Source organism: Leuresthes tenuis, unplaced genomic scaffold, assembly GCF_036924035.1.
Source record: "Leuresthes tenuis unplaced genomic scaffold, fLeuTen1.0.hap1 SCAF_16, whole genome shotgun sequence".
Classification (NCBI taxonomy): Eukaryota; Metazoa; Chordata; class Actinopteri; order Atheriniformes; family Atherinopsidae; genus Leuresthes; species Leuresthes tenuis.
The window spans coordinates 10,054,333-10,066,464 of record NW_027325370.1 but is presented as its reverse complement, the minus strand read 5'-3'; the positions used below and the strand labels follow the sequence as shown (position 1 = coordinate 10,066,464).

Below are 12,132 nucleotides of genomic sequence, written 5' to 3'. Positions count from 1 at the left end.
ATACTTTATAAAAGAGTAGCACAGTGTACCAAAGTAATACAGCAATCTGAATCTTCTACACTTAGATCTGTGTATTTTAGATTTTTTGACTGAGAGCCAAACATTTATGCTAAAGTTTGATTGGCCTGACACTCAGTCTCATATTTCTTTCTTTGTTAACCACAGTTGGCCTAATCAAGTAATTCCCTGTTTGTCTTAGTAACCCCCTAAAGAGTCATACATGCATGCATATAATAAAATAATTTGCTCTTGCACTCCATAGCCCAGCTGTAATTTATATGGATTGAATGAGTGCTGCATTGTGGAAAAGAATGAGAGGACCAAATGCACATTTGTCACCTCTAATAAATGTTGGAATGTAAATTATGAACTTATGCCTCAGATGTAAATGCACTTTATTCCAGTCCTTTAATGTAAACAGCCCACTCCAATACATTAAGGCGTAGGGGGGAGGGCAGGAGGGTATTAGATTTGGGATTTTGGCTGTTTTCACAATCAATAATAAACACAAAAGAGCCTAGATGGAGAATGTTATAACATATCTGAAGTTGCCTTCATAAATTATGGCATGAAAGCAGGCTTGTACACCAAAAATGTAAATACATTAATGATATTAATAATGTAGTGACTAATAGTTCTATCAAGACTGTAATAGCAGTTTAATGGAATATGACAGCAAGAATGTATTACACTTCTTACATTTAGACGGGACCTCGCATGACATTTATCAGAGATTTCTGTAACAATTTTTTTGATTATTTTGTTAAGTTAATTGCTTCTTTTCCCCCGAACGTCTTCTCTGGGAGAGGGGCAAAAAAAAAAAAAGCTGGTAATGGATATTAATTAATATGTGTCAGTTTTCTGGGTTTGATTAAAAATAATGAAAGCAAAATGCTAATGGGATTCCAGCGTTTCTCTGTGTGTGGCACCCTGAGATTGTGGCTTTATCTGGGGAATCTGAAAAAAAAAGAGGGATAGCGTGTTACTCTCCAGGCTAAAATGAAAGCGACAGAGTACACAAACTGAAATAGATTATCTTTGAAAAAGGCTTGAAAAAAACTGTACTTAAGGAAAACTGTTTGACTCTGCTCAGCCCAGCTTAAGGCCTACGCTCCTGAAGTGTGTTGCCAGTAAACTGAAGCTTCCACTGTGACGCCATCTTCACCTGCAGTAGTTTTGTACTGTATGGAAGGAACATGTGAATCATTTCTGACAAGTTTCTGTTCTGGCAAGTAATTTGTCTGGAGACTCTGCTGTCTTTTTAGAATAAATTTGTTTGCCAGAAAGTCAATGCATGGACATGTTTCTCAGAATAGTTGCCTCCAAATTGCTTTCAGCTCACCCCCCCCTCGTTCAGTTAAATTACACTTTCCACATGCATCTAAAAACCTGAGCTGTTTTTCACTCCACACCGATCACAACGCTCCATCTCATCCATAGTCCACTCCGGGCGGCATGCAAAATATCATGGCTAAGACTTCTTTTTGTCTCTGTGCTCGCTCAATAAAGACTTTCAAAGCTATCGTTAAGGTGGAGCACAAGTGTGGACCGACAGTGGAACCCACTGTAGCCACTGGCACAACTGACAATTATCCAACACCTGGTGGCTCTCTTCACTGACATATGTGTCAAGACTGCTGAGTTCTTGTTAATGCAGTGATTAACAGGAAGATTGCATTTGTTTTCCCGTGCCTCTCTCCTGGCAGCAGTACTTTGCTTTCTCTTTGATTAAAGCAGTAGATAGATGGGTGCATTGTAGCTCTGTCCCGAACTTCAAAAGAAAGGGTGAGAAGGAGATGATATATATAGAGGAGAGGATGAGGCCACTCTGTCAACTCCAGATTGTGTTTACTGCGGACTCTGGGATTTAATGTGAGGTATCGGTGGCTTGCAATCCTTTTTTGCGAATCTGCCAGCGCAGACAGTTGCCAGCAGTCTTTGGTTGACCCAAAATAAGACTGTCTATTAGGTATTTGTATGTCTTATCCTAAAAGACTAGAAACTATCTCTCGCCGCTCTCTCTCCTTACTGCCGTAGTACTACGTCATGGCTCTGGAAGTGTGTGGAAAGTGGTTTTATCATGGGGATGAGAAAAGGAGAAGTGAAGGGGCTTCACAAAATACCCTTTACGTTTGAAGCGCATGGAGTGGCATTGTCATGTGTTTTCTGTGTCAAGGTTGACAGAAAATGTCAGAACAGGTGTGCGTCTGCTGCTGAGCTGCTTGCCAACTCAGCTCCTTTGCTGTAACACGCCACCCCGTGTGACATTATAGTGGTTCACCGTGGGCTGTGTCCTCTCCTCAGTCTTTTGGAGGAAGCTGGTCAAACATGTATTTTTCCCCACCACCACATGATTTAGTGTTGTGCGAAGACGGGTGTTAACGCGTGATCTTCGACCACTGCCGCCGATTGTCACGTAGTCACAAAAAGTACGGGCGCTGTGCAGCCGTGACGCGCAGCATTCCTCTCCGATTACTCATATTTTCTATTTTCTTGTTCTGCTGTTTCTATCCAATGGGTTTTGACGTTTTGCCACCAGCGTTAAATTGATGCTCATTACTTTCTTTGAAAGATCCTTTTGAAAGTATTCACACAGTCATATGTGGCTGCCGTCTGAATCAAGCAGTCATGTGGCAAAACCTGAAAAATCTGTCTTGACTTCTCAGAAAAGGCGGTTTATGTTAAGGTGGGGCAGATGAACCAAATATTAACGTTGCTTTTTTTCTCATAGACTTTGTCCTCAATGAATTATTTCATGTGTAACCCAACAGGTTTATTGAGGCTTAAATGAATTATTGTTATTTCATCTGATGAGCTGTCTTTGTGCTTCATCTCCGACCCTATTTTTTATTTTTTTTTAATGCTGTCAGCACCACTCTCTTTGTATGATTATCCCACTCTCGAGGCTAGACGTTTTGTGGTCGTTGGACGCCTCCAGAAAAAGAGATTTAGCCAACATTTTTCTTTGTCACTTAGTGTGATCTGTTACAGACTCCTGCTTGCTTCTCTTCTCCAAAAATAAAAAAGTAAGACTCTGCTGCCTTAAGTTTCCTCCCATATTTGATGGCGATTTCCTTCTGACTTGTCTGCCACTGTAGATGTGTGGCCCATTGTCTTGGCAAGTGTGCCTAAGTGTTTCTGACAGGTCTCAGTGAAAGACGGGCCGCAAGGGTAAACTGCCAGGCTTTCCTCCCCCAACTTGCCACCACCTTGTCCCACCCCCGGCCAGTAGATGGCGATGTTCATCTTCTCTGGCTCTGCTCCCTTCTCCCTGAACACCATCCTTCCCCTCTCCTTCTCTCTGTGGCGCTCGCTGAGGAAAGAGGGTTTCACCCTGTATGGAGGGTCATGCCACCAATTCCTGGCCTCCTTTGAAGACCATGAAATTGCTGATCCAAGACACATGATTAGTGCATTCAGCCTATTGACTGGAGAAGAGTTGACACACGATTACAATGTCACTAGAATGTCACAATCTGTCGAGTTGTCTCTGTGAGCACAGTCTCATCTGATGGTACTGTGTACCCAAGACGGAATAATTTGATCAATAAAAAGGACACCTTTCGCTCTATTGTTCCTGGCCTTTCCATTTAAGTTTTATTAGTCAATTTGGCAGGCCGACAAGGCTGCACACAAAAGCGATGCCAACTTGCTGCATCTTCACCCCACCTCGCTGCTTTATTTGCCTATCGATGTGGTTGGACTCAACTTGGGTTTTTTTGTGTGTGTTCAGGGTGTGTATATGTGTGTCTCTGTGGGTGGGTGCTTCCTCACTGAGAGGAGCAGTTTGGATCAACAGAGGAGGATAGGCTTGTCACTGTAAGTTGCTTGTGACGGAGGAAGCTCTTCTCCTGACACCACAACACAACTTCTGTGGCGTGTCGCTCGGACACAAGCTTCACGTTGTTTGCTGCTGGTGCCGCTTGCATTTTGCCTCAATCAACTAATTGGATGTGAAAGGCCGGCGGGCCTTGATGATAAGAGGGACAACACACAGGGCAGCGGCAGTTTTAAAAAAAGACTTTGTGCTCTTCAGATTTCCATAGCCAGCTGTAGCTTCCTTTCATAGTTTCAGAAAAATAAATAGACGGTTAAACAAAAACATTTGACTCATTTATGTAGATCCGATTATTGAGGCCTAAAAACTTATTTTCCAGAATATACGTTCTTGGTCACATTCTTGTGATGAAATTAAATTGTAAAGCATCCAATGAGCAACTACTACGCAGTGGCGTGCATTTTGTAAAATTGCTGTTTGTTCATTTGAACTTTTCACAACTTTCAAACCATTCGTGTCACGTTCAAATCATCAAGATTGCATTGCATTTAAATCTATCAAGGTGATAGTTAAAAGGCCCATGTTGTAATCCAAATAACCTCACTACAGCTTTTGTTTTGTGAAGTAAGAGTTTATTCGTCAAGGAAAATTAAAACGTACACAGAGCTATGTATCTTATTGCATCTTAGAACAGTTTGTTGTAGATTTGACGTCTCCTTTCTGAACAAAAACTCACATGACGCATTTTCAAACCAGACTAAAACCACACTCCAACGATATGAAGTATCGTGATGAGCGCTCTTATGTGCTGAAATGCTTACTCCATCCTTACTGAAGAAAAAAAAAAGAACTTCTTGTCACAGATTGTCATCACTGACTGCAAAAGAAAAGGAAAAAAAAAAGAAAAAAGCTTCAAATTACAGGAAAGAGGCACTGCATTAAAGAACAAAAGAGATCGATGGTAGTACATTAAATTTTCTGCGAATGAAAAAAAATCAACTAATTAAAATTGATCACTCCTGCTTTGTAAATGTGTTTCTGAATTAAATTATTCTATGAAAACATTTTGACCAATCGAGGAGCTGAGGAAGTATCCATTACTGGATTGCAGCTGAGAAGGGGCTGGAATGTTTTGTGGTAGCTAAGTAGTTTGTTGTGCTTGACTGCGACTCCCTTCTTGCACCCCCACTGCTAAAGTGCCATGGGTTAATCTCTGATGACCCTCATCTCTCAGAGCAGCTTCAGACTCAGGGTTTGGGCCTTTTACCTGAATTAAAAAAAGAATATGTGCGCTTTAAAAGTGTTTTTTTGTCCCAACCGGGTGGAAGAGAGGTGTCGCTGGCAGAGTTGCTCCTCTTCAGTCAGGAGGACTCTCTGTGCTCTCAGGGCACCACTGGGGATGTCCTTATCTAAACAGTCATCTGTCTCGCTAGTTTAGCAAGGGCAACCCCAGGCAGCACCACTGACAGCTGCACATTAAGAAATGTCAGACTTGGGTTCAGATCCACATGTATACTGTGTCTCAAGCTAGTTTTGAGCGGGTTAGTTGCACGTTCGTCTCCCATAGAAGTGCCTCACTTTGTTTTTCAGCTTCTCGTCATTTTTGAAACACTTGTTGGTGTGAATGAAATCATTTCTTCATGCTACGCAGAATCGCTTTTTGATTAACTCCAAGGGGAGAATTTTTGCAGTGAATACCCTTTTGCTTTTCACAAATCAGTGGAGTGGAGAAATCAGATGACATCAAACAAAACGAGCTCCGTTGTAAAGGTCGCTTACATTTTTCTAAGAACAAATCCACTCTTCCTTGGTCGCCCTAATACCGTATTTTGTGTTTTATTCTGTTCTCTGCACATTTTGTACGCTTTAACGGTGTCCTCACTGGATCAAATGCCTTCGGCTCTGTGTGTTTCTCACCACTGAGCCCACTCAACTTTTCCATGTTTGCGATGACAGAACTGCGACAGGGAAACGCTGCTGAATGGAAAGTTTGGTCTGCATGTGCATTGGTCTTGAAAAAAGCTAAATTTCCGTCCACCAGCCCCCCTTTGCAAAAATTGCATAATGCGCTTTTGATGTCACGTTTGTAGCCTTGCCCATGGCTCTGACACTGATACAGCGTTGTATGTTATTTTTAAACCTTTGCATAGCAAATGTCAATGAAGTTTTCCATGACCCTGTTTTCATCCACTGAAACGTTGACTTCGACCTTTAAATCTCAAAAGTTAGGGCTGTTCGATAATGATTGACCGCATCTGCAGAGTATAACACATAGAACATAAACTTATTGTGTTTATTCGTGTGCGTAGTGTACAGATGTAAAAGCTGTGCTCAGTAAGCTCGCAGCTTGCAGGGGGAGGAGGAAAAAAAACAACCCACATTTCACCAGTTCTTCTTTATCAGATTTTACTGAGGCTGAAGTCGAGTTTCGTTAATGGTTGTTTATTTGATTTACCCACATTAGCTTTTCTGAAAAAGCACTGCAGAAAAATAAAGACGAGAGACAACCAGGCCAGAAACAAAAGGTTGTTGCAGTCGTCAGGATGGGTTATGTCCTGCAGGGCCCTTGAAGCTCCTGCAGTGTCTGAACGCTAGCTAAATGCTCGGGTCGGCACCTCACTTCCTGATGTCTCTCAGGGTCAATAATTCCCTATAGCTGCTCCCACGAGGCCTTGCTTCCTCTACTAAAGGTCACATTAAGGCGGGAAAGATGTCACAATTAGAAGGGCATTTAAAGCTGCTCTTTTAAAAAGATTAAAAAGCACTGTTGGCCACATCAAGCAGTCAGGCGACCAAAGGAAATACAATAATTGCATTAAAACTTAATTCCTTTCTGGCAGGGCTCTGATATCAGGGAGGTATTGGGTTAAGTCATTTAAGACGCCTGCCCCTGATAGCAGATCATCCATGAAAGCACCAAATTAATATAGAGCTTCATTTTTTGCCGTCTCTCACATTCTCTCGCTTTTGGTCCTCCAAACGTGTGTTTGGGGGGGAAATTTGAGACTAGCCTAACACAATTTTTGTTCATGTCTATCAGTCTGTTATTATATCAGGGGCACTTCTCCACAAATGTACAGGCCAGGGCAATTTGGAATGAATTGATTCACACTGAGACTGAATCCTATACTTGCTAATGATTTCCTTTTAGCCCCTTCATTGTATCCCCAACCCAACTTTTCGTTCCATCCTGCCATCGAAATCTCGGGTATTGTTTAACACAAAATGTGTACATGTTTGCTGTGAAACTGATCCCACAAATTTGCCTTGTACATGTAATGTCCTTCTTCGTTTAGACAATGAAGAGGTGAGCGTGTCGCGGATAAGTCTGTTTGTACTAGGATTGACGCAAACTTTGCAGAGCAGTCTTCGATAAGTCCTATATACTGTGTGTCTGTTGTGGTCTAATGCAGAAGTTTATTTGAAAGAGATTTGAAGACTAGCGGCCCGGATCGCACCTCTTCAAACTGAAAAGCTCCGTCGTGCTTTTCATTCGCTGTCATTTCAAAAACTGAAACTGGCTACAGGAACCAGTCAAAGTAAGACACATGTATTATATATATTTTCAGCCTTGCTGTTAGAAATGTTCAATTCCTGCCTGCTCACACCACCTTCTCCTAAATACCCACAATGCACACCTGCAAAATATCCATACGTCTTGCGGTAATGTTATAGTTAAGCACTGTTACTAGTTGGGGCTAAAATATACAACTGGTTACACGGATTCCCTCAGGCGTCCATCCATGCGGTTCGAACATAATTGGATTTCACCCTCATTTCTCACAATTCGAGGTATCGCAGTTGTAATTTTCAGACAAGTGCAGCGCAAAGTCTGGTCCAATTCAAACTCAATAACATTTCTGTAATCTTGTCTGTTCATCAAGTTCACTCTCTTTAAGTGTGTTGGTTAATGTTATCTCTTCCTGTGATTGAGTTTTCGCCTCTTTTTCGGCTTTACCTGACACTTTATTGGTTATCTAGTTTGCAAAGATTATTGCTCTTTACCCGGAGCACCACGGTGCATTAGTCGTCAAAGCTTTGCATGAAGCTTTACAAAAGAGACAAATTATTGTTAAAAGCCAAAAGTCACCAGTTTCTTTTTACGAGAGAAGGATATTTATCTCATTTTCTTATTTATTAAGTTATCCGTGCTGCCGGCCCAAATGCACCTTGTAGTGTTATCCATCTTACCCCCCTAAAAGCCCGGTTGTGTGCTACCCAACACTGTAACTGGGGTGATCCATAAGTCAATAACAAGAGTGAAATCCGTGCAATGTGGTTATAATTGATTGAGATGTCTGGATGGAACTTGTGCAAGGCATTTATGTCATCTGCTAAGAAGTGCACTTTTCCTCTCCCCGAAGATCCACCACTAGAGTTTTAACCAAATGGACATTTGCCTCATTAGTTTGCCGCTGAGCAAGCTGCGGTCCTCACTAAGGTATCATACTTATGCCTGTTAACATTGATACAATTTTCTTGTCAATATTGTGCTCCTGAAATTTTAAGGGAATGTAAACAAAGACTGCTCATTCAGCAGATTCTTGCTCTATTAGGTCATTACCTCTCACAGCGCCCACATCACTTTGTTGTTTACTGGAATGAAAATTAGAATATTAGATTTTGGCGTGTTCATTATCTCTGGTTTCTGTCTTCACCACAAGTTGTGTCTTTGGCTCGAATGCGGCGAGAGTTTTGTCAAGAGCAGAATGATTTAGCCTTGTTATCAGAAGGATATTTTCCTCTGTGTTTTGACTGTATCTTTTGGCCCAGAACACCAGTTGGGGGTTCACCATGCAAATGGTTTAATCTGGTTGTCACAATGAAGGTTCCGGGCGGCTGACTTTAATAAGCTCTCAGCATATAGAGATGCAGGAAATTCCATACCTCTTGCTTAACCCTTGTGTACATCAAGGTCACGGTAATGTCTCTGTGAAATGTTAGATTAGTGTCTAAATAAATTGTGGCAGTGTCTCATGGGATGAATCTGGTAGTTTTTGATAAAATTACTTTATAAACCGAACAGGGGATTGACAATGTACAGTTTTCTAGGTGAGCAGGATGTGTTTCTGATGCAGCACGTGTTACTTGGTTACTTTTTTTGGTGTATTTCTGGTCTACTACAGGAGAGCTAAATAATTTTTCAGGTATTTGTAAGGAATCCTGTGCCATTATCCTTCTCTGCTCTGTGTTCGTCACAGAAACCAAGCTTTTTTTTTATTTAAACAGCTTTCCTGCCACTCCTGCCCCTTGGACAAGTTTAAACTGCAATTCTTTCAGATTGAAAGGGGTTCATAGTATATGCAATGCATTACCCAAAATGAATTACCACTGGCAGGGCGCTCAATCACTTTGTATCTTTCAACACTAAGAGAAAAGAAGAGTAATCAAAACCTTTCAAGCTATTAGAGGGATGACTTTTACAATTGAATCACGGGGACCACAGGTGCGATAATAAGTCATCGAAACCTCCCCTCCAGTGTGTTTCTCCTTTCTCTGTGTTCTTACATATTTATCTGTTTTAGGCGGCGCCATGAAGTGGCGCCCACTTCAAATTTATGTTTTAATGCCATTTGAGGAAGTTTTTTTTTTTCTTCTTTTTCTTCATCCAATTCTTGGAAATACATACTGGCTGGAAAATTAAGGTGCATCTCGAAGGAAAACATAATAGAATCGATGAACGCGGTGCACTTAAAACTACTGATGTTCTGATGCTATTTAATGTTCTGGTGCATTAACGTTTCAAGTCATTACAACAGTCAGGCTGGGTGATTTGATCATGGCAGGTTTTTAACTGGAAGAATTACAGAAGTTTTCAGCCTAGGATTCTCAAGTTATTAGATACAAATGATCACCTCTGCATTAAGTATAGATTTTCTTCCTCTGCACACTTAAGAATGGAAGTTTGTCTTTAAGAGGGTAATAGCAAATTAAGCTCCATACTCCATTTGTCCGGCACTCCTGATGGGCTAATTTTATAACTGCTGATTTGGTCATTCCCCACATTTAGCTGGAAAGTGGTCAGGTGGTCTTTTTCCTCACTGCTGGGTGTGGGGGGGCATGAAAGCAATCCATTTAAGTTTTTTTTTTCTTCTTTTTTTAAGGCATGGTTGGATTTATAATGAACCTTTTTCTTAAGGAAGGTGTAGAGTCTTTGTGCGCACTGTTAAAAGCATCAGTTTCCTGCACAGCTTATCTTCTTCCACTCACATTATGTCATTAAGAGGAATAAAATCAGATTTGTCTCTTCCCAGATTACCACTGCTGTAAAATTTCTTCAGAACCCCAAAGTACGTCAGAGCCCTCTGGCCACCAGAAAAGCCTTCTTGAAGAAAAAAGGTGAGAAACTTCTGCTTCATTACACAGCGTACGAATGCGAGTAAAGCCTTGAACCACGCGTGCTTATCAAAAAATGATCATGCATTTGTGTTTCTTTGCAGCATTTTGCTGGCCACTAATACACTGTCCCCTCCCTGATAAAACTGCTCTGTAAGGGTCAAAGGTGGTTGCTATAGCGCTTTGCCCTGGGGTGGGGGTCTGATAAGGGGTCGATTTGGCTTCAGAGAACGTGATTCTGGCCCTGTGAATAAATGACACACCAGTTGGGATGCTCCTTTGGGTTCAGGAAAATTAATATTGACAAACTCCCTCTGAGTTTTCAATGGAATTATCAATATTGCCTTCTAGCATTTTAACCCTTTTACTTAATTTAACGGTTATCGTAAATTTGAGACACAACACAGGAAGGTTTTGGAGGCAGGGATAGTTGAAATGTTTGCTGCCTCCTCACTTTATTTCTGCAGTTTATTCAGATATTTCGAACTCATTGTGGCATATTGTTTCAACCATTAAACTTGCAGAAAGCTTATTTACTCTGAACTCAGCGCTCAGAGATTGTAGATCTATGGCTTAGCGTGTGTCTTCACCTCAAATAAACTCTTTGTGGTGAGAGTTTTTATTTTTGTTGGTTGTGAAACAGTTCACTACTTAAGGGACTGTACCTCTACACTGCTGAGGGACTTTGCCTCCAGCATTTGAGTAGCCAAACGGTGAAAAGTGAGCCTAAAAGCTCTGTGACTGGGGAAGGTAACCTGAAACCAAATCCATGTTTGCCGGCTGCTACTATGCACATCTCGCATGGCTGTAATGATTCCTGATATCTTTAAAAATGTCTTAATCTTTTAGCCTCATTAGTGGCAACTTGTTCCTAATCTACCGTTGGGTATTTCCAGTTCCTCATCACCAGCAAATGATGTCATGCTGCACCTCATTTTCTTCTTCTTACTTTCAGCTTTGTCGCAACATTTGTGGAGCTCCACTATCCAAAATGGTTTGCTCTTACAGCACTTTAACTCCATGAAATATGTATGACTCTTTAATGCTGATTTATTTTGGAAAAGCAGTTCCACTGTAGATCTAAGCAAGAACCCTCGATTTGCATGAGGACATTGATCATAGGGTGAGTGAGCATAGATATGCGCAATGAAACACTTAGCACAAAGTATGTTTGACTAGCTCTGTGCAGCATTCTTGGGTAGCTCAAACTTTTGCTGTACAGTCATTCAGCAGTGCACCTGGAAGTCTTTTAAGCTTTACCATAACCTCATATGCCATTTAATTGTCTTTTTTTTCACTTCAGCACGATCATTTCGAAATTACAGCCACATTTCTGAATGTGAGCGTTACTGGAAGTTGTCTCATAGTAAGACCGTTTTAAGCTATGTCACTTAAAACTGACTTATCTGTCTCAAAATCTGTCGTTAAAAGTTGAAAAGGAAGCGTGAAATTAGATTTAGATGGTTCAGATAGATCATTATGCAGTATCGCTTTAAATGATTTGAGGTTTTTCTCTTTTCATAATGAGACGAATGCCCTCATTATGAGTTGTACTTTATTATAGCTTATATTTACTGGTTGCATCCAGAACAAAGCATCAGTGCAAGATGCATTTTAGTGCATGTTCGTGTACTCAAAGGTGCAGTATGCCTTGTTGACATTTTTATATTGACCATTTGGAATTGAACACTTCTCATCCATAAAAAAATAAGATGCAGATATTGAATCAAATTAGCCGTAGAATATTTATTTTGACCATTGCTAACTGCTTGCTTCCTCTTCTGTCTGAACTGAAGCACAGAAAGCTTTGCACAGGCAGCAGCAGGCCAATACTCTTCCTGTTTCTGCACCCCGCATGTATCATCCCCTCCACCTTTTGACATGGAAACTCAATCATTCTCCTCATCCCACAGTCACCACAAAAAATGTGTCAGTCTTAATTTCTAATACAGTTTAATGTCATATTTATGTAAATACTTCTTGATTTTACTCTATATTAACAGCCAGAAATGTCAAAG

General features: G+C 40.9%; 1 protein-coding gene across 1 annotated transcript in view; it reads left to right on the top strand.

Moving 5' to 3' along the window:
- pex14 (peroxisomal biogenesis factor 14) overlaps positions 1-12,132 on the top strand; it is a 45,607-nt gene that overhangs the window by 9,288 nt on the left and 24,187 nt on the right. Inside the window, exon 3 of the mRNA XM_072366238.1 lies at positions 10,033-10,117. Within this exon, the coding sequence (XP_072222339.1) occupies positions 10,033-10,117 (85 nt within the window). The remainder of the gene's footprint in view (positions 1-10,032; positions 10,118-12,132) is intronic.